The sequence below is a fragment of the Melanostigma gelatinosum genome (assembly GCF_949748355.1).
Source record: "Melanostigma gelatinosum genome assembly, chromosome: 19".
Lineage (NCBI taxonomy): Eukaryota > Metazoa > Chordata > Actinopteri > Perciformes > Zoarcidae > Melanostigma > Melanostigma gelatinosum.
In genome coordinates, this window is record NC_136652.1 from 15,641,145 (window position 1) to 15,662,760 (window position 21,616).

A 21,616-nucleotide genomic window follows, 5' to 3' on the forward strand; every position below is an offset into this window, starting at 1 on the left:
GTGTCGTTGAAGTCTTATACAGCATATTCCTTACTGCCTTAGACCTCCATTGTTGTCCAAAAAACACATAAATCAGCCACACCATTGCACTGGGTGACTTCTGCTTTAATGAGCATGACCACGATACTTTATTTTGAGTGAATCCCACACATACCTTTGTGCTGCTGTGAGCACTGACTACAGCACCAACATGTTTATAAATCTGCAGCTCAAAATAGTCCCCCCCCCCCCAAAAAATACACTATTTGCTCCTGTTTGGGTACGTTTGCCAAAAACTACAGTGCCCAGCTGTTTTAGGAAATTCTTTTTTACCTTCCTTTAAAACATATTTGTGGTTTTATACAACGCATGTTTAACATCTAGCGTAACAGACACTTTAATATGTTATGAATAAAGTCTTTCAAATATAATCTTACCTCATTGTTTTTCACTGTCTGTTTTTTTTTTTAGGACATTCTCAAATAAACGGTTACGTCCTCCCAGTTTACATTAGCCTATGAATAACGGCTGCTATTCTTCCTCTGTCTCATTGTTACTTCTAATTTGTTTCTCTCTCTCTCTCTCTCTCTCTCTCTCTCTCTCTCTCTCTCTCTCTCTCTCTCTCTCTCTCTCTCTCTCTCTCTCTCTCTCTCTCTCTCTCTCTGTGTGTGTAATCTAAGCATGACATTTTTGCACATCAATAGACCTCATTCAGGAGCTCTTAATGTCTTGGCCTCCGCCTTCTGCTAATTGCTTGTTGTTGTCTCCGCACCCTTTATGAAGACATAATTGAGCGAGTTGAGTGCGATGACAAGGAGAGGCTTTCAGTCGCTCTGTTTACCGAAAGAAAACCGCCACGTGCTTTTCTCTTTGCCCAGTATGAGCCACCATGTGTGTGCATAATCTGAACGAGCCATCTGCTCTGTTTTACGATCAATTAAACCCGACCTTTGAACTTGAGATTCATTGAGAAACGTTTTCCAAAAAGCCTGCAAGTCAAGTTAAAGCTTCTTTTTCCATCCTACACTCTCCAACAGAACATCAACAACAAACCTGCAACAACAAAAAGCATACATTTGAATGAGGATAGGAACTCTTTGAGACGTGCATTGAGTGTTCCACTGCTCTCTGGCTTTAGTCTTCCCAGCAGCACCCTTTGCCTCTGTGAAATATCTGTCAGACGTAGTGACGCATGTTGTCTCCAGATGTTTGTTGCCACATGTCGAGCAGACAGACCACGCCTTATCTTATGTTTTCCCCCATTACTCACACGTCTAACGCCAGCGAGACATCTGATTTGATTCAGAGTCCTGTTGGATTTGACGATGAGAGCGCCCGGTGATATCCAACCGCTCGTGATTAGATTCAGCTCGAACCCGTCTCAAACCGAGAGCAGGGCTCTGTTGCAACTGCCCCTGCCTGGCACATGTTTTTTTATTTTTGGGGGGGGAAACAATTGATTTATGTGGATATTTTTAAATAGATGTTTCTTAACCATATCAGCATTTTTGTCCCCACTTTGCAGGATGAGCTCGACCTTACCGAGAAGCACAGGGAAGCCATGTTCGCTCTGCCTGCAGAGAAGAAATGGCAAATCTACTGCAGCAAAAAGAAGGTGAGCGACGTTCACTGTGCATTATGTCAAACTCCACATCGGCCTCCGCACGCTTGCTGCAGGCTGGCTGCTTTGGCTGAACAATATCTGCAAATATCCTGCCAAGTTTGTGTAATCGCCTCCCTCATTGATTTGTTGTTATCTGAAGCTGTGACTTTTCTAAAACACAGACCACAGAACCTTGTATCGCTGTATTCCTCTGCTCACAACAGGCACGAGTGTGTTGCCTGCACAGTGTATCTGTCTGCAGGCTTTCATCTTTAAAGTAAAGTGTACAGCTGCATATAAGATGAAAATACACACATTATATAGCAACCTAAACTGCCTATAATACATACAATACGTACTCCAGTACCACCAAGAGTGCTTTCTAATAGCTTTATTCCCCATTATGTGATGTATTTCTTCAATTACTGTCCCGTTCCTCATCACTTAATAATACGTCTGCACTGCCTCTTCAAAGCTCCACCATGAATAACTCACCTAAGTGGATGTTACACAAGGTGGATATAAAAATAGTGACATCTAGAGGGAGTAACACAAACGCTAAATCTAGCCTTTTCCATTCGACAATCCACTGACGGAGAAGGCCGTGTCAGGAGTTATGAAGCACTGACATGTAATGCAGCTTGCTGGTGACTCCAAACTGTTCTCCCTTGTCCTTTGTCTCAGTGTTCGACTGTCCTCCCTGATTCAAGCGAAGGATTTTTAATCATGCGGGTTCTCCTTGTTAGATAGTACACCTGTCCCATCAAAGCATTCAGCGTAGCCATAACATACTGTACCACTCTGTGACAGCGTCGTGTTTTATTATGTCTTTTCCTTCACGATAAAAGGACTGTCAGCTGTTCTTCCTCTCCCTGTATATACATTCCAGGAAAATGCAGACGCCCGGTCTAGTTTAGATCAACTTGAGTTGAGCTTTCAAAGCGCCATTGAATGTGCCCTCGCATTTGTACTGCAGTGTTTCTGAAGGTATGAGTGTGTAGGATATCCTGTCCTGACTGATAATGCAGACGGGGCATGTTTTTCCTACGTCCGCTTACAAACTGGAGGTGAGGAGAGTTGGGATTTAGTGTGATGAATGAATAGTTTGCATGTCGATGCGCAGTACAGCTGCAGAAACCCATCATGCATACAAAGTGTTGCACTGGTTGCAATCGTGCTCATTACGAATAAGGGGATTTTATTTTGTCAAAGTTTGCAAAAGTCAAAGCATGGAATAGTCTGTGCTTTTCACGTTTATCCCGCGTTAATTCAATTGAGCCCAGAGAGTTTAGATATGAAGGAAGAAAGTCTCACCTCCTCCATCACTGCTGACCTCATCCCGGTCATCCGATATTAATATTACTGACCTTTTGGTGAAGAGTTGGTTTGGACCATCAAAATATAACATTTAGAATCTTTGAATGAATAGTTTAATAACACTCTTTGAAGTAATACGTGAGGTGGTAGGAGGCAGATTTTGTTACCTTTTAAACGGAGCCAGGCTAGCTGTTTCCCACCGCTTGCAATCTTTATGCTAAGCTAAGCTAACTGGCTTAGATGTAGCGTCTATATCTATGTGCCAATAATGTGTATTTATGTCAACTCATGAAGCAGAAACAATATGTGTTGAGTCAATGAATCTGCTAAGAGGTCTGAGACCTGCAGCACAAGCCGTGATCGATTATCATCCATTTGTTTGAGTGTTGATGCTCTTATGACACGGCGTCCACTAGCCCGCTGCTATAAGGCGAGAGAAGGTAGGCATGGTGTGTGCTCCCGTTTCTACTGTGTCCCAATTAGTGGCCTCGTTAGGAGTAGTCTCAAGGCCCGCTTTGAAAATATATCCCAAAATGTTGCGCTGCCTCTGTTCAGCATCCTAGAGATCGTGCACGGTGGTTTCAGTGTTGGTGTGAAGGTGGAAACAAATCTTTATGTGCCGCAGAGAGAAGGGGGGGAAGGAAGGAGTTACAGAAAGACATCAATATTGCTGACTCTGCAACAGGCTCTGGCCCCGACCCAGACAGATACACTGTGTGTGTGTGTGTGTGTGTGTGTGTGTGTGTGTGTGTGTGTGTGTGTGTGTGTGTGTGTGTGTGTGTGTGTGTGTGTGTGTGTGTGTGTGTGTGTGTGTGTGTGTGTGGAAAAGAGGCAAAGGATTCGGTCGGTTGTCCAAGGCAAACAGGAAGGCTTCACTTCCACAGGTGCAGCTCTTGTGTGTCTGGCAGGGGGGGGGGGGTGATAAGGAGGAAGGTGGGGTCATTACCAGGGCGCTCTGAGCCCGCCAGTGATAGGGCTGCTCTTTTTTCACCGGTGGTCCCTTGGCTTCAGCAGTTGGGCCCGGCCTGAAGGAGATAAGTCAGTCAAAAGCAGCAGAGCTTGAGCTGTTTGGCTTGGCCGGGCACCTGAGCCGATGAAATCATGCTGCAGAGAATCAGTCTTCCTCCTCCTTCGTCAGCTCTCCTGTATCCTCCATCGTCTGCCAAGAGGAAGATTTACTGATCTGGTTGTTAGCAGAGATTTTTTGCAGTTAGGTTTCAAATTTCATCCCAAAAAAAGCTTATTTGTGAGAGGACAGAGCTGTAACTTAACTTCTCTCTCAAGCAGACTCCAAATAACTGAGATTGATTCCTGTTTCCTAACGTGCCTTTGATCTTTACTTTCTCAAATGTGGACAAAAAAAAAATAGACTCCCAGAAATGCACTCCCCACTTTTTCTCTCTCATCGTGACCCTAAATAAACGAAAGACATGTCAGCGTTTGAAGAGCGCTGACTTCCGAGTTGAAAGATGAACTCTTTAAGATGCGAAAGGAAGCGGCCCCACCTCTGCGTCTGCTCCAGTAATGGACTGAACTCCGTCCAGCGCCCTGCCGGGTCAAGCTGGCAACGGACGCGAGTGGAACAGCAGGATCAGACCTTCCCGTCACTGCACGATCCCCGCAGACCGGCCAAAGCCTGCCGTGTCTGTCGGAGCAGCCAAGTCTCTCTGCAGGCCGCTTTATTAACCGACGCCCAATTAGTTTCTGATGGTCACAGCTCGCTTGTGCTTAATGGAGCCAGAGTTCAAATGAAAGCTGGGGGAACCTTTTATGTGCAAGCCAAGTTCATGGTCAAGTCATTTACTCCTCAGTGTTTTTCCCCTCGAGTTAGAAAATTCAATCATCGCAGAAATGTCTTACCGTTATTTCTTATATTTCACTTATGATACAAACGTGCCCATCAGGAGATTAATCGCAGCATAAATCAGGCCGTGTCCTTAATCCACCGTTTTAACATTCATTTGCTAATCTCAAGATTTTCTCGAGCAGCTGTGCTCTCTTTTCTGCACGTCTCACCACCTCCTGAAACTCCGCGAAGCACTCGATGGTCAAACGGGCTGGATATCTGTGGCGCCCTACTTTTCAGTTCCTGCTCCATTTTTTGGCTATTTATTCCCTGAACCTTCTGTTGCCCGTGTGTTTGTTGCTCTTTGTATGTTTCATGTCTTTCAAAGCCAATTGGTCTGAAAATGATGGAATGAAGTTCTCCATCTGGTTTGCAGTTTGACTTTGATTTATTCAAACATGTCGTGAACCACCGAACGACTTTTGACTTTCTGCAATATTTCCTTCAAGACCACGTTTTTTTAAACTTCAAAATCTCAATCGCTCCCGATTAATATCTGAAGCCCAAAACATCTTTTTCTAACAAACACATCTCATGTTTTCTTTCCCTTGTTGTGTCACTGCACTCTCCTTCACTCTCTGTTATTCTCTGTTTTTCAGGAACAAGAAGAAAACAAAAGTGCCACTAGTTGGCCAGAATACTACATTGATCAGCTCAATTCAATGGCAGCTGTAAGTAATTCTTTCTTTTTTGGATAAAACAAATGGTCACAAAACAGCTCTGGAAGAAGGACCCGTCCTCTGTTGCTCTTTCTTTCCTTATCCGATTCAAAGGTCCACGATTGTAAAACTGGGTGATTTGAATAAAACCTAATAACCTGTTGTGAGCCAACAAATAACATACTTTTTAATTAGCTGGGAATACATTTTCCATGTGACTTGTACATCTCTGGAAATCAGTACGGTTAGCTCTATTTGTCCCGTCCCTCAGACTTCAGACTATGTTTAATCTTCTGTTGGACAGAGAACGACGCTCCTCGCTCTGGAGAAAGAAGACGAGGAAGAGAGGAACAAAACCATCGAGAGCTTGAAGACTGCTCTGAGGACGCAACCCATGAGGTGGACAAATACATCCGTCATCTCACTCTGTCCCGTCTTTTTTATAATCTCCTCCTTGTCCTTAATATATAATGTTGTGATGTAGCACAAAGACATAGAGAGTGAATAAATGGACACGCATAGATACACACATTTAGCTATCTGGCTTGTGAAAATACAGCTTTACTTCATTTGTGCGTTAATAGTTTTTCACATTAAAACTAGTCTCCCGAACTAAGTTGATTTCCTGCTCTCCTCTCAGGTTCGTGACCCGTTTTATCGACCTGGACGGCCTCACGTGTATCCTGAACTTCCTGAAGAGCATGGACTATGAGACCACGGAGTCGCAGATCCACACGTCTCTGATCGGCTGCATCAAAGCTCTGATGAACAACTCGCAGGGCCGCGCCCACGTCCTCTCCCACTCCGAGAGCATCAACATCATCGCTCAGAGCCTGGCCACGGAGAACATCAAAACCAAGGTGGCGGTGTTGGAGATCATGGGCGCCGTGTGTCTGGTGCCCGGCGGACACAAAAAAATCCTGGAGGCCATGCTGCACTACCAACGCTTCGCCTGCGAGAGGACAAGATTTCAGGTGGGTGGGAGCAGGCCAAGCGCACAGCAGTGGTTTTATAATCATTCGTAGATCGATAAAGTCATTTAAAAGCAATGGTGTGTGAAGATATCTTAACTGCAATGACCTGTCATCCCGCAGACCCTTATAAACGATCTGGACCGCAGTACAGGGCGATACAGAGATGAGGTCAACCTGAAAACAGCCATCATGTCCTTTATAAATGCTGTGCTGAGTCAAGGCGCCGGAGAGGTGAATTATAAACATTAGACCGCTTTCATGCTTCCTTCCACACTGGAAGGTCATCGTGTCATTAAAGAGACTCTTTAAAACATTTCGCCTGCTCATCTCTTCTTCTTCTGTTTTTTTCTTTTTCAACTACAGACAAGTTTGGAATTCCGTATCCACCTACGATATGAGTTTCTCATGTTGGGGATCCAACCGGTGATCGATAAGCTACGCTCTCATGAAAACTCCACATTGGACAGGTGAGATGGAACAGACAATAAAGTGATGTCTGGCGCTTTGAGACGAATGCACCTGCTCCAGAGTGATGCCGGTCAATGTGTGTTGATCAGGACTTTCCTTGCTTTCTTGCAAAGTACAACTTGAAGTATATACGAGTGCATCACAATTGCACGCTGCCTTTCTTATCTCGTGTTTTTCCATTCACGCTCTCAGACATTTAGACTACTTTGAGATGCTGCGGAACGAGGATGAGCTGGCTTTGTCGAAACGTTTTGAGTCGGTAAGGCGAAGAAGAAAAAAAACTATAATTCCCTGACATCATTCTTGCATTATTTGTGACTGTAGAATATTTAGCAGGAGATATTCACAGGTGCTGTTGTTTCGCTTCTTCTCCTCCAGGTACATATAGACACCAAAAGTGCCAACCAAGTTTTTGATCTCATCCGCAAGAAGATGAACCACACTGATGCACACCCGCACTTTATGTCTGTCCTGCATCACTGTCTCCTCATGCCACGTGAGTGTTTTCTTTACATTGTTTAATACGTGGCTGCACACTATACAATGTCACACAAACATACTGTGAAATGGGATTAAAGTCCGGTGAGTTTACAAACGAAATGGCTCTAAACATGGTGGTAGTATTACTCCCACAAAATACACGGAGCATCTGTACCTTCTGGTTTCTGGCCAGAAAGATAAAGATGTTGACTTTGTGCAGATTAGTCAGTCCTGATATTGGATAAGCACATTCCCAGCCAAACTGAATCCTTTACTTACTCAAAGTCGGAGGCTGTTGTTCGCTAATATTCAGGTTTTGTTGCTGTTTTTCTGCAAGGAAATGCACCATGTTGGATTACAATTTTAGCCAGCTTCCTCACGTCACTTGACTTGAAAACAAAGAGCCACAAAGCGGCTGCGATTTTTCTTTGACTCTCACCTTCCCCCCTCCGAGTGGCTTTTTTAACGAGACCCCCCCTCCGTTACTTTGCTGAGGCATTAAGCGTGTAATTAACACTTCAGCCGCAAATACGGTGCTGCGGTCAAACTCAAGAGTTAATCAAATGGAAGCTTGTGATGGTACTTTATAGCAAAGAGTAATCCGAATAATATCACTGAATATGTTGTGATGCATTGAACAACAGTAAACATGTTGTCCCTCATGATGGATGCAGTCTCACCAATCTGTAACACATACATGCGTCACCTTGTAACCTACTTATAGTGCTTCTATTTATCTCATCAGTTAGGAGCTCATTTTGGAAATCAGTCCTTTGGTTCATCATAATAAAACAGCCGCTGTGGATCCAGCTGTTCCTGTACTGACACTACTCATTGTAATTACTGAGGCTCATGGGAAACTCTTCCTCCTTCTCTCCTCAGACAAGAGAAGCGGTAACACGGTGCAGTACTGGCTGCTGTTGGATCGCATCGTCCAGCAGATGGTCTTGCAGAACGACAAAGGCCACGATCCCGACGTCACACCACTGGAGAACTTTAACGTGAAGAACGTCGTCCGGATGTGAGTCCTCGTTGCTTCCTCCGAGACAGACCGAGTGACGGCACGGAACAGATTACTCGGCTGCCAGATTGTAGGATGCAGAACAATGTTGTGTTTGATGAGACATGAAAAAGCCTCGCGCTCAGCAGTTCAAAAATAGATTCCCTTTTAAGTTCAGAACAACAATGACTGGAGTTGATTATGTGTGTCATCCTTTCTGCAGGCTGGTCAATGAAAATGAGGTCAAACAGTGGAAAGAGCAGGCAGAGAAAATGCGAAAAGGTTAGAAAGACTACAAATGATTTAACTGAAATAGAATACGTTTGTTAATTAACTCAAAATGACGAACATGTCGCCGTGGCTTCCCATTTCAGAGCACCATGAGCTGCAGCAGAAGTTTGATAAGAAGGAGCGTGAATGTGATGCAAAGACTCAGGAGAAAGAGGACATGATGCAGACCCTCAACAAGATGAAAGAGAAGCTGGAAAAGGAGAGCACCGAGCACAAGAATGTCAAACAGCAAGTGGCCGAACTCACCGTCCGACTGCACGAACTCGGCACCGTACGTCATCCTTTATGTTCACTGGGCCACTTTATAATGACCTGTGAATGAAACCTGATTGAATGTTGTGTTAATGACAACCAGGCTGGTGCAGAACAACTCACTGACGAATGGAAACACTTCTATCTCATTGCATATTGATTTGTTGCTTTATGTTGTTGCTTGCCTGAAACAGCAACACCTTTGAACCCTTATTATTTCTGTTATGTCAGCAGAATACAAGTTACAGAGTCCCATCAATGAAACGGAAGAAAACAGCAACATTTTTGTGCAATGCACAAGATTATGACACCTGAAATACAGATTACGAAAGATTTATTTTATATGAGCATGGACTCATTTAAATTGAACAAAAATAGGAGAATGGTTCCCACCGTGGTCAATGACTAGACACAAATCTCTCAGAGTGTTGTCACACGTTTAATGCCCAGAGCATGGTACACGGGACAGGGGTTGGGTTGATGGGAAGCTGTTCTCTCTCTGTATACCTTGACTTGGTCATCCCCCTCTGGTTGCTTCTTTCAGTTTGTCTTTGTTCAAAAGACAGAGGGTTCATTAGCCTTCTGATCATCTTCTGATGAAATCCAGGTGGGCAATCAGGCCAAGATTCATCCAGTCAAAGGTGACGTTGTACAGGATTCAGCATGTTCAAACACAACGGAAGTTAACATGATTACATCGTGAAAGATCAGAGGAATTTCCCTCACAGTTCATATCCCTTTAATCATCTCCTGACCCTCAGGTTTAAGGCCACTGTTCCAGGACATAGAGCAGTGTAAGGGATTTGAAGGGAAAGATGAAATGTATAAATAGTGTAAAGTTGAAATGATAAGGCTGTGTAAGTAATATTCTGTATTAGTATTTTCCTGTCCAGTGTTCAGATTGTGTAATACTCTCCCTGCAGAGACGGGCAGCTGTTCCTGGAGGCCCTCCCCTCGGCCCCGGTCCGCCCGGTGGTCCTCCACCCATCTCAGCGTTTGGTATGTGCCCACCTCCCCCGCCGCCCCCTGGGGGCATGATGCCTCCTCCGCCTCCCCCACCGCCTCCTCCGGGTGGACCCCCACCTCCTCCTGGACGCCCATTCGTCGGAGGTATCCCTCCCCCGCCGGGAGCACCCCTTGGACCATCCCTGAAGACGAAGAACATTCCCCAGCCATCCAACGCACTCAAGTCCTTCAACTGGGCCAAGTTAGCTGAGGTGAGAACAGCGGAGACACGAATATATAACATATAGAATCATAATATCTTGATGCTTGGTGTTAGAATATGAGATATAAATGTCTTGTTGTCCTCTGCTCAGAATAAACTGGAGGGCACTATCTGGATGGAGGTGGACGATGCCAAGGTTTTCAAAGTCCTGGATCTGGAGGACATTGAAAAGACCTTCTCAGCCTATCAGAGACAGCAGGTACTGAGGACGAGGCAGTTCATCTCTCCAGCTCTCCAAATGTGACCGTCTATTGTCAGCCTGAGGCAAAGAAAATAAAAATAAGAAGACGGGGAAATCTCCAGGTTTATTTGGGAGTTTCTTAGATGCAAAACTTTCGGCAGCACTTTCTATAATATATAACCATAAACATACTTGTAATGTGTTATAATCTCCTTATAGCAGTGTGTGATTTTAAAGCACACATAAACATTCATAATGCTTTTTAACATAGCAGATTATTAAGCATTTTATAATGACTTATGTTTTACAACCATAACAGTTAAAATACATTATGATCCTTGCAATAATATGCTATGTAATGTGTTGTGATTTTTGTTATAAATTGTTATAATTACACGGTGCTATGAGCAGATTATAATGCATTATAAGTGTTTATAATGCATCATAGACACGGGTGTGATAGAAAGTGTTACTCAGGCTTGAATCATCTTAAACGCCTTCTTACATTGGAACAGAATGCTGTTTTTGCTGTTTTTGCCGTTTTAGTTTGTGGTTTTGATCCTTTTGCCACGTGTGATTGAAAATGCATGAGTGAGCTGCTCAGAATCAGCGGTTTCCTCGTAGTTACTAGATACTGTTAATCGGTAGTGATTTTGAGTTGTTTGGAAGAGGATGAGCATGCACTTTCAAAAGTTCAAGAAGCATGTCCAGCACACAAAATAAGATCTTCAAAAAACACTGAAAAAGACTCAACCGGAAGCATCTCTGCTCACACACACAGAGGCAAAACTTTAGATCTTCAGGTTGATTTTTTTTTTTTTGTGCACAGCATGTGAACTGTAAGCAACTGAACACCCGCTCACGCCTCAATGCTGCTCACTCCATCAGTGACGGATCCGTCGTTGTCTCAGCGCAGAATGAGCTTTGATTCATTCGCTGTTTGTTTTTATGGGCTGCAATCACGTAACTGCTTTACTTATTCTAACGAGTGCTTACGTCTTCCCTGCTTCTTGCCTGCATTTTAGGACTTCTTTATGATCAATAACAGCAAACAGGTGAGTGCTCTTACAGTAGATGTACAGTCTGGAATTTGTGTCGCTCTTCGTGGATTCTATCTTTATTTATATGTTGTATGTCATGTCCTATTGTCCATCTTACTTAAATGTGTATAATGACTCGTGAGACTGTTGAGAGTCCGCTGCCTTTATTTGTGTGTCATATTTGCATGCACTGACGAATGTGACGACCTCCCGGTCTGACTGTTTTCAACGTCTTTGTACCGTATTTTCAGTTTGGGCTTTTAGGGCGCGTGTCGTCTTCGTTGTTGCGTGTCTGTGTGTCTTGTGCACGTTGAACTAGCCTGTTGCACTCTGACCTCTCCATCGGTTTGCTCACAGAAAGAGGCGGAAGACGACACGCTGAGCTCTAAAAAGGTCAAGGAGCTGTCAGTCATTGACGGCCGTCGAGCTCAGAACTGCAACATCCTCCTCTCGCGGTACGTTTGCATCAGCATCATCTTGTAAATCATTACCGACACTGCACAGGCTGTGATGGATATTTCCCCTTGTATGGCAAATTTATTTTATTTTTCAAAATGTAGTTTTGAGGATACACAATCTCATTTTTAAAGAGGTCGATAAGTGACGAATAAAAAACGAAACAAATGACATAAAAACACACTTAATACAAAACAAAACATCACATATAAGCATACGGTGCTCACCCTCAACCTCAAACCACACTACAATGTTTATTACAAGCATCATCTACAGGAAAAGAGAAAATAAGAATGAATAACTGCCCAACCAGATAAAATCATGTCAATGGTACGAAACGTAAAGGTTAACGAGCAAAGATGTCTTTGTAAGTAATAGATCTCACTGATCTCATTGGGATTTTTATTTATTAGCTCGTCTTTCATTTTCTTTAGAACGTATATGTACAAAAGGAGGTGTTAAGTATGTCTACGTGATGTGATTTAAATTGAACTAAAAGCTAAAGTAATGCATCTGTTGTGCGCTGCAGGCTGAAGCTTTCTAACGAGGAGATGAAGAGAGCCATCCTGACCATGGACGAACAGGAGGACCTTCCCAAAGACATGCTGGAGCAGGTACGCCATCGGGTTCACTGCGAAGCAGCAAGTACTGCTGGGTGAATCAAACGCGCCTTCGTGTGGCGATTGCACTTTGACGGCTTACTAAAAATAGCAGCAATTCATGCCTGTCAGCATTAAGCCACGTGTTCACCTATTTTCAGAGCCAATGTTGAAATTGTGGGTAACAAGCTACAACTCTGACAACAGTATATTTGGTTAATGTTCTTTATATTGAAGTGGAGAGAGATTCAGCCCTTTGTATATTATAAATTGCTTTAACAGACACAATGTGGTAACCCCTCCTCTGCCTCTAATGAAATGAGTACAGGTGAATGTTTGAAATGGGAATGAAAGATGTCTTTTTTTTTTTGTTCCTTCAGCTGCTGAAGTTTGTCCCAGAGAAGAGCGATGTGGATCTTCTGGAGGAACACAAACATGAGCTCGACCGAATGGCAAAACCTGACCGCTTCTTCTATGAGATGAGCAGGTACTTCAGCCGTAACTTTCTTTTCTTATGTTCTACCTTTTTAATTCTGTATTAAACAGACGTTATCGTCAGACCTGACAGTATCAGGTCAGTGCAGCGCTCTGCAGATCAGAAGTGCTGACAAACAATAGCCATTGTTTCCTCTCAGTCAGGGCAGATAAGTGAAGTCACACATGGCTTTCTACTTAGCCGGGGGAACAATAGCTGAATGTGTGACTCATCTTAATCGTGTAATCAAGTCTGTAATATAATAACAGGAATGTAATAACGTGTCACAACTCGGCCACGAACTGCCATAAATACATTCAGATCAGAAACTAGAGTAACTGGCGTCCCTACAGTATAGTGACAAACGTCACAGTGGTATTCATTAGCTGCAGTCAGTGGTCTTATAAGCTGAAATGAAAAACACTGCCAAATATAAGCTTCATCACCACAACGTTTATATGTGCGATTGAATGAGCACACAGGCGGCTTTGCTTTATTTTGCCAGAGCACAGTGTCCATGTTTGTGGCTTTTGTCTAACTCTGTGGATTTCCCTGTTCATCATTTATTATTTTTGACTCAGTTTGTTCCTCTGACACACATTTTCCGTCCCCTCTCCAGAATAAACCACTACCAGCAGAGGCTGCAGTCCTTATACTTCAAAAAGAAGTTTGCAGAGAGGATAGCTGAGATCAAACCCAAAGTTGAAGGTAAGAAGAATCTGCAGTGATATAACTCAAAAATGTAAAAGTAAGAAATGTATTCTCCTTTGAAGCATCTCTGTAGTGGCATGCCAAGCTACCGAAGTCTTAAAATGAATCAGTCGGACGCCTTTAATTGCCTTTTTCCCCCGTTTTCCTGTCTCAGCTCTCAGCAGGGCGTCGAAGGAGATTTTACACAGCAGAAACCTGAAGCAGCTGCTGGAGGTGGTGCTGGCCTTTGGGAACTTCATGAACAAGGGTCAGAGGGGCAACGCGTACGGCTTCAAGGTGTCTTCGCTCAACAAGATTGCCGACACCAAATCCAGTATCGACAAGTGAGAACAACTTTCAACTGTAACATTTATCGTTTTTTATTTGATTTCACTTTCATTATACCTGAATAATCTTCCTTTGCTTTTTAAAATAAATAGCCAAAAGTGACTCTGTAGCTCTCCCCAAGATAAGGGTGCAACAACTTTAGAGGCACTTTCACCAAAGACAGAGCGGGTTCCAGGAATGAGAAACAAAATATGTCCGCACGACCAAAAGAGACGGCTACAGTTCACCGCTGAGCTACAGCTGTAGTTTAAGAAGGAGTTTTATGAGTCGGCAGAGAACATAAATACATCAAAACTGGCAGGCCGTAAAACAAAAAGTCACGTCTGGAACAGGGAATGTGGTAAAGATGAAACTCCATGTGGTTATTCGCATCTGAAGGCACATAATAAAAGCAATATACATTGCACATTTGAGACGTCAGTGTCTGTACGTCTCCGTGTTTGCAGAAACATAACCCTCCTACACTACCTGATCACCATCCTGGAGAAGAAATACCCCAAAGTCCTGATGTTCCAGGAGGACCTGCAGAGTCTCTCTGACGCCGCCAAAGTCAAGTAGGTGGAGCTGTGAAGATCCTGCTGCCTGACTTTCAACTGCTTTCCCTTTTTGTATTGAACCATCGCTTTTCTTTTTTGCAGCATGACTGAGCTGGAGAAAGATATCGGCAACATGCGCAGCGGCTTAAAAAGCGTGGAGAGTGTGAGTCACAAAGATCTACGTCATGACGCGCCTTCGTTTATTGGTCATGCTGTTGTGAAGCTTTACGTCAACGTTTCCCCTCTTCTGGATAACTTTCACTCGTAGGAGCTGGACTATCAGAAGAAGCGACCGCAGGAGCTGGGCGACAAGTTTGTGTCGGTCGTGAGTCAGTTCATCACCGTGGCCAGCTTCAGCTTCTCCGATGTGGAGGACTCTCTCGCCGAGGCCAAGGAACTGGTACGTCCCGCCGAGTGCGTTCGAGCAGACCGGACAGCACCAACTGTCACTTGTAGAAACAGAAAACGTTTCCTCTCGGACGCAGCTGTTTTTTTCTACGTGCCTTATTGACCTCGTCTGTCACCTTTTGCAGGAAGGCTAACAGCGGGAGTGAAGCGTTTCAGCTTCCTGCCGCTTTATTGGTCCGCCCGCTCGCTGCCATGTGTGCAGGTCGAGAGAGAAAAGCAGAAGCAGAGACGGAAAATAGCTTTTTTTTCACCATTTATGTTCGACCTCACGTTATTTAATGAAAGCTTTTATCAAATGTTACCATTACATTTGAATGTGGGTGGTCGTGAACATTAGAGGGTAACGGAATGTGAATTTACTTCTCATCTGTAGTGCAAAAGATCTGGATTTTGCAGACATTTGATGAGAATTGGTCTTTTTACTACCAGAAACCTGAGCATATTCACCTTTCTGGGAAAAGCTTGACACCCTGAAGTTTTAAACTTTAAATTGATGCATCTGCCCACATTTATTGGTGCAGAGGTTTTTTCATCTCTGAGCGTTGGTTACATTGACCCAAGTGCTCAGCTGGTCACATGGCAGCCATTTGTTTTCTGCGAATAATTGACTGTGTCCCGTAGTTAAATATGTTTGCAGTGGTCCTCTGTACTCATACACACATACTGACTCTTGAAACAGCTCCGTGCGTCTTGTTTGTGTGCATAAATATCAAGATGTAGAGAAAAAAAAAAGAGGGCATTTTTGCCACAGAAATTGCGTCATTTTGTGAGGAAGTAAAAAAAAAAAAACGCATCGTACCTGAATGCATCCCACACTAACCAACCGTTGATTTCAGGTTTAAGTAACCTGACAGAGTTTGCGTGCCATGGACTGATCGCTGCACATCTTAGAAGGTGTATGTTGTAACCATGACCTCACATCTGGATGTCCTCTTTTTTTAACTTACTGTGAAAAACATTCAACAAACATGTTGCCTTAATTTGGGCTCTGGCTCCAGTCTCTGGCCTCAGCTGTAATCAGTAGCCGGTCACATCTGAGTTAACACGGGCTTCAAAGCCCAACTACTGGTACCCTGCTCTTATTTCAAAGAGCCGAGACCTAACGAGTCCCCCTGTAAAACAGTCAAAGACGGAGTAAAACATGGTTCGGCTGTGTCCCGCTGTAAATCTAATCCCATGTGCGCCCCCTTCTCTTTGGTCCCACAGTTTCTGAAGGCAGTAAAGCACTTCGGTGAGGATGCCAGTAAGATGCAGCCAGATGAGTTCTTTGGCGTCTTCGACCAGTTCCTGCAGTCGTTCGCCGAGGCTCAGCAGGAGAACGAGAACATGCGAAAACGCAAAGAGGAGGAGGAGCGCAGGGCCAAGATGGAAGCTCAGGTGTGTGATCGTTCCCCGTTTACATTTGATCCTTGACAAAAAGAGCCGCAGTTATAAAACACCATATAACTATGGAGTATAATCTGAAATATAGTAGAAACTCAGACATTAATTCAGAGCTAAAATGAGACGATGTACATTTTGATAAAACACTACAGCTAGAAGGAATAGTTTGACATTTTGAGAAATATATATTTATTCGTTTTCTGCTGAGTTTTAAATGAGCAGCTCGATACCACATATCTGTCCCTACTGTATGAAGTTACAGCCTGCAGCCGGTTAGCTTAGCACAAAATGGAAACAAGGAGCTTGTAAGAAACAGCTAGCCTGGCTCTGGTAGCGGTTTCCTCCTGCCGCTAGTCTTTATGCTAAGCTATGCTAAGCTAACTAGCTGCTGCTGGCTTCATATTTAACACACAGATAAGAGTGGTATAAATCTTCCCAACTAGTTCTATGACGAAATGTATGAAAAAAATGTCAAACTATTTCTCTGTTAATAAACTCGGGTCCATTCTCGTGAATGTGATATCTCAGGAAGACGTTTTAGCGAATTTTCTCAAATTTTGCATAAAAGTCCACTTGCTCTCAAGGATGAACTGATTCGATTTTGGTGGTCAAAGGTCACTTGGATTTTTGTCCACAGATCAAGAAATTCAGACACTAATTATGACAATTTCCCATAAATGTTTAACAGGATAAAATGAGGAAGTGAGGATATTTTAGAGAGACATGAATGTAAACTGTAACATGACTGGTTGGTGGAGGCATACACACAGTTTAAAATACATTGACTTTTTATTTCTGTGTCATCAGCTGAAAGAGCAGAGGGAGCGGGAGCGAAAGGCCCGGAAAGCAAAGGCGAACGGGGAGGACGACGGCGGCGAGTTTGACGACTTGGTGTCGGCGCTGCGGTCCGGCGAGGTCTTCGAGAAGGACTTATCCAAAATGAAACGCAACCGCAAGCGCATCAACAGCCAGACAACAGACGCGAGCAGAGAGCGACCGGTCACAAAGCTCAACTTCTAAGCGGGGGTTGAGGTCATCGTCCTTGTTTCGTTCGCCCACCCTGCTCATTAGTTTCCCTCTGGGTCAAACTGACACGCACATTCCTCCCCCCCCCCCTCCGTTCCCACCCGGCTTCGGCCTGGCATCATCGCTGCAGAGCCACACACACACAGCACACAACATGATCAGACCTTTCATCCTCTGGAGATTTTGATGTTAAACGGAGATGAAGCCAAAAACTTGTTGACGACCAAATCGGATAATTCCCGCCGCAGGATCAGCTTGGTCAAATGAAATGTTTTAAAGTTGTTGCACAAGAGCTGGATGTTCGCCCCGCTGGGGAAAAGGTTCCTTCCGGGGTGCAAGGGAAGCTCACGCTCGTATGACAGGAACAGTTCTGTGCTGTTGTTCTACGTCTGAATCTATGCACAGAGTGAAATGTGCAGCTAGCGGACTCCTTCAGGGCCTTGATGCTCGACCCAAACGGGAAGATGATCCCATTAAAAACACAAGGGGACATTTTGTACGGACTGATTTCATAGAGTGAGAGAGGTTGCTTTCATGCCCGAGAAAGACTGAAGCTGAACTTCCTCTTGACGCAGTCGGAACCATCACAGGACTGAGGCGCTGCGCTGTTAAGACAGACGTGGTGTTTGGACTGCCAGTGCCGCGGCTGAGAAGTTTCTTTTCTATTCATCATTATTGACATGCAGCATTTCTATATCTGACCACTGTATGTTTTATTTGAAGTTGTTTCCTGTTAAGAGCTGGCCTTAACCTTGTTGTTCTATTTGTTGAGTGGGTACTCTCAAAGGCCTGGGTCTAATCTGCAGTTTCTCTACAAGTGTGGACACTCATGTCACAGATTACATATATATATCGATATATATATATATATAAGGTTGCGTGCTTGTGACACATGAATTCATAATTACTATGCTGAATGCTATTAAAACAATACCCAGTCGATGCAATACACTTATTTCCCCTCTCCGAAGGGAGTGCCCTCCTCTCCGTATTCATTGAATATATGGAATATGTCTTCTGTACTCTGGCTGGATTTACACTGCGACAGAAGAAGACGCAACACCCTGGTTTTAAACTCTGCGTGATCCACATGTGATGTTTTCATTCTTGTAGAAAACATCACACGTGGACGTGAAACCTTTAACTTTAATTTGTCCGCTCGGCTTTGTGTGAATCCATCCAGAGTCAAACACCTCCATTGGACATTTATAATTTAAATATTGCTTTCTATTGTACAATGACCTGATGATGATAATAAATGGGAGGAACAGTTTTGAGTTTTTGTTGCATTCAGCTGCTAAGCACATGCACTTGAGTTAATGGTTATGCAGCGTATGATCGGCACCGGGCTCATGGCGCCATCTAGTGGTCAGTAAATGATACTGAACAGAAACTCATCTTAAACCAGGTTCGTCCTCGTGAAAGGTGGATCATTTCACCCATTATTAAATCAAAACAAAATGGTAAATATTATTTATTGATCAAATACTCAGTAAATCAGGCTAGACATTTGTCTTACATAGAAAACGAATCTAACATTTTGTGTCTTTAACAGTTTATTACAGATCCAATTCTCTTCTTGGAGAGCTTTGAGATTTTCTATTGTTTGCTAAGCTACAAAGTACTTAATAAGCAGTTTTAAACACTTTTTTTAATGTATAACCACATTTGATAACTTGTAATTGAGGCTCACTTCAGTAGAAAACCCTGAGTCAGCTCGTCGTCTGGCTCCTGCACAAAGCACGAGACTCCGGTGTAAAACGCTCTGCCGGCAACCTCCACCACTACGGCCCTGAAGTCTCCATACGTGGTCTCCTGAACACAAAATCACAAACATGCCTCTGTTAACAGAAGGTTGTAAGACACAACAGCAGAACCACAACAACTCATTGACAGCCTGAACTCATCCAGGCATCTTAGAACCAGTGACTTGTTCACAAACTCTTATTTGTTTAACTTTGCAGTGATCGATTCCACCGGAGGAGACTTAAACTTGTTTCAAACTGCTGCTGACCTTTGGCTAATGGCACATCTTAACCGTGACAGTAAACCCATAAACCTTCCAGAAGGAACCTCTGGTACCTCAACAGCTTTCCCTGTGAACTGGGATCCAGTGGCTCCGCTCTCAAACGTCCTGGTCTGGTTCAGCTGGATGAGACCTTTGTGATACTGAAGGGCCACTCGGGCTGTAACACCAGAACCAGTGGGGCTCCGGTCCACCTGAGAACACGTTTAAACCAGTTAAAGACAGCTTTCAGATAGCTCCTCCACCCAAGTGTCAAATAACAAGCTGTGTTTTGTTTTCTCTGGACCAGTGTCTGTAAAATACCTGAGCTTCAGCAAACACACAGATATTGGCGGTGGGATCGGAGGAATAATCATCTTTGCCGTCAGTGAGGATGGTGCCATAGAGGAAGGCCAGATCATCACTGGTTGGGTGGTGTAACTTCACCTAGATGAACACCAAAATGTCAAAACGCAATGTGAAATCAACAAAGGCTTCGTGGACAGGCCCTTTGCATACAGATACTGTTGTCTGGGGGTATTTTGTCATGTCTTTTTTTCCTCCGCACATGAACTTCTTACCTGAGATTTGACAGCGTTGGTCACCGCTGTGGCTGCGTCGACCAGATCTCGAGTCCTGGACGTGGTCACATTGAGGCCAAACCTCTGGGCATCTACAAAGGCGTAGAAGGCTCCTCCATAGCTGATATCAACCGTCACATCGCCAAACCTTTCCAGGGTCACCGTCACATCTGCTCACAGGTAATTTAGGTAAAACCAGGGGCATAAAAAACGCTCCTGAAAACAGTTTCTTCAGAGTGAGTGTCCTACCTGTTGCAAACACAAACGCTGGCACGCTGAGAAACCTCACTCCCCCCGTTTTACCATCGGAGTACTCGACAAAGGCCCTCACCAGCCCACAGGGACAGTGTATGTTCACTTGAGTCTCCGGTGACTGTGGTTCTTTCACCAGTTTGTAGTCCACAGCGTAGCGCCCCAGAGCGATGACGGCGTGTCCGCACATGGTGCTGTACCCCTCGTTGTGCATGAACAGCACCCCCAGATCGGCCTCGGGCATCTCGCTGTTCACCACCAGGGCTCCGTACATGTCGTAGTGTCCCCGCGGCTCGTACATCAGCACCCTCCTGAGGTGATCCAGATGTTCCCGGACATAACGCCGTTTGGACAGCACACTGTCACCCTTGACCTCTGGGTAGCCGCTGCGGATGATCCGTAAAGGCTCCCCGCCTGTGTGCATGTCAACCACTGAGAGCTTGTCGCCCACGTGAGGGGGAAGCAGCATTTCCATCTCAGCGCTGATTCAGAAATAATAAATACAATGCTAATCAGAAAGCTTGTTTTCTAACATCATTTTCATTATTGTAGATCATTAGAATTATCTTTTCTTTGAAGTTTCCTGCTCCTACTTTCATGAATGTGATAAAGAGCAGTGTAATAATGTAGCAACTAAACATCTTTGTTCCATCTATAGTTAGGTAACTAAATGTTCTCAGATTTCCCTTCTATTACAGTAAAGTAAATCACCACAAAGGTCATAAAGTTCACCTGGTCCTTCTTCAAGAAGCTCCTCAGCTCCTTGTCTTACAGCACATCCTACTTCCTCGTGCTTGTGTCTATTCTTAGATCTAATTGTGTCTATTTACGTCTCATTCACTCTCTTTGGACAGTTAGGACGCCATGTTGCATGATTCTCTTTGCAAAGAAGACCCTTTGGGGTTTTTTTCTCACAGTCTCCTTCACATTAATTCTCCCCAAATGTACCACTAATGGCAAAATCACTCCTACACACGAACAGCATATGGCCAAACTTCCAACAGCTCTTACATTTTAGCGATTTGGGAAAATATTACCTCAACGACACGTCGTCCAAGAACACTCCATATCCGGTGTTACGGTTTATCAAGCGACCCTGTTAACTGGTGACACGTAGCCGTCCTCGTGAATGCCGCACAGTTTAACTTTGCAGTACAGTGTCAAACCTTCTTATACACGGTCTATGGTCAGAACATACCGGATTCCACGTTGGACAGTCTTATGGGGAAACGAGTCCACTCGAGTTTGACACGTGGGTCGTTGTTTACGTGTTGAAACAGGAAGGGAGCCCGGTGCAACACAGTCAGCAGTCAGCATTATTCGAGTTCAAGCAAGCCATTGTTTGCAGATTTTTAAACTTGCTTGATAAATATTTTTAATATGTATTTATAATGTAAGAGGTACTATCTCCAGATCAGCACTGAGGATGAGGAAAACTAAAAATTGAATTTTGGAAATGTGAAGACGTCCGATCTTGCTGATGCCAAAAGTGACAATGATTCCAAGATGGACACATTTTGTTCCTGTGCCCTCTCCCCA

The 21,616-nt window shown here is 44.1% G+C and overlaps 2 protein-coding genes across 8 annotated transcripts in view; one reads left to right on the forward strand and one right to left on the reverse strand.

Annotated features, from left to right (window-relative positions):
- Nucleotides 1-18,511, forward strand: part of LOC306793270 (disheveled-associated activator of morphogenesis 1-like) — a 42,563-nt gene extending 24,052 nt beyond the window's left edge. For 4 of the 5 annotated variants that reach the window (XM_079290807.1, XM_079290809.1, XM_079290808.1 and 1 more), the window contains exons 3-26: nt 1,505-1,594; nt 5,345-5,416; nt 5,709-5,803; nt 6,045-6,378; nt 6,499-6,609; nt 6,742-6,845; nt 7,039-7,105; nt 7,225-7,342; nt 8,209-8,347; nt 8,550-8,608; nt 8,701-8,888; nt 9,793-10,086; nt 10,189-10,296; nt 11,304-11,333; nt 11,676-11,773; nt 12,304-12,388; nt 12,754-12,860; nt 13,468-13,556; nt 13,714-13,882; nt 14,333-14,440; nt 14,525-14,585; nt 14,691-14,822; nt 16,037-16,207; nt 17,021-18,511. In XM_079290807.1, the coding sequence (XP_079146933.1) occupies nt 1,505-1,594; nt 5,345-5,416; nt 5,709-5,803; nt 6,045-6,378; nt 6,499-6,609; nt 6,742-6,845; nt 7,039-7,105; nt 7,225-7,342; nt 8,209-8,347; nt 8,550-8,608; nt 8,701-8,888; nt 9,793-10,086; nt 10,189-10,296; nt 11,304-11,333; nt 11,676-11,773; nt 12,304-12,388; nt 12,754-12,860; nt 13,468-13,556; nt 13,714-13,882; nt 14,333-14,440; nt 14,525-14,585; nt 14,691-14,822; nt 16,037-16,207; nt 17,021-17,233 (3,042 nt within the window). In that variant the 3' untranslated portion in view covers nt 17,234-18,511. The remainder of the gene's footprint in view (nt 1-1,504; nt 1,595-5,344; nt 5,417-5,708; nt 5,804-6,044; nt 6,379-6,498; nt 6,610-6,741; nt 6,846-7,038; nt 7,106-7,224; nt 7,343-8,208; nt 8,348-8,549; nt 8,609-8,700; nt 8,889-9,792; nt 10,087-10,188; nt 10,297-11,303; nt 11,334-11,675; nt 11,774-12,303; nt 12,389-12,753; nt 12,861-13,467; nt 13,557-13,713; nt 13,883-14,332; nt 14,441-14,524; nt 14,586-14,690; nt 14,823-16,036; nt 16,208-17,020) is intronic. The other variant, XM_079290811.1, reaches the window with a different exon arrangement.
- Nucleotides 18,512-18,748: 237 nt separating this feature from the next.
- On the reverse strand, nt 18,749-21,313 carry l3hypdh (trans-L-3-hydroxyproline dehydratase). 3 transcript variants are annotated; one of them, XM_079291269.1, is made up of 6 exons: nt 21,276-21,313; nt 20,075-20,559; nt 19,826-19,995; nt 19,569-19,691; nt 19,322-19,459; nt 18,749-19,054 (listed from the first exon to the last, which is right to left on the reverse strand). In XM_079291269.1, the coding sequence occupies exons 2-6, from the start codon at nt 20,550-20,552 to the stop codon at nt 18,929-18,931; spliced, it is 1,035 nt and encodes a 344-aa protein (XP_079147395.1). In that variant the 5' UTR covers nt 20,553-20,559; nt 21,276-21,313; the 3' UTR covers nt 18,749-18,928. The 3 variants fall into 3 exon arrangements, with proteins under 3 accessions (XP_079147395.1, XP_079147394.1, XP_079147396.1); XM_079291268.1 differs by having other exon boundaries at nt 21,115-21,305; XM_079291270.1 differs by lacking the exon at nt 21,276-21,313 and adding an exon at nt 20,810-20,851.
- Between the last annotated feature and the right edge of the window lie 303 nt (nt 21,314-21,616).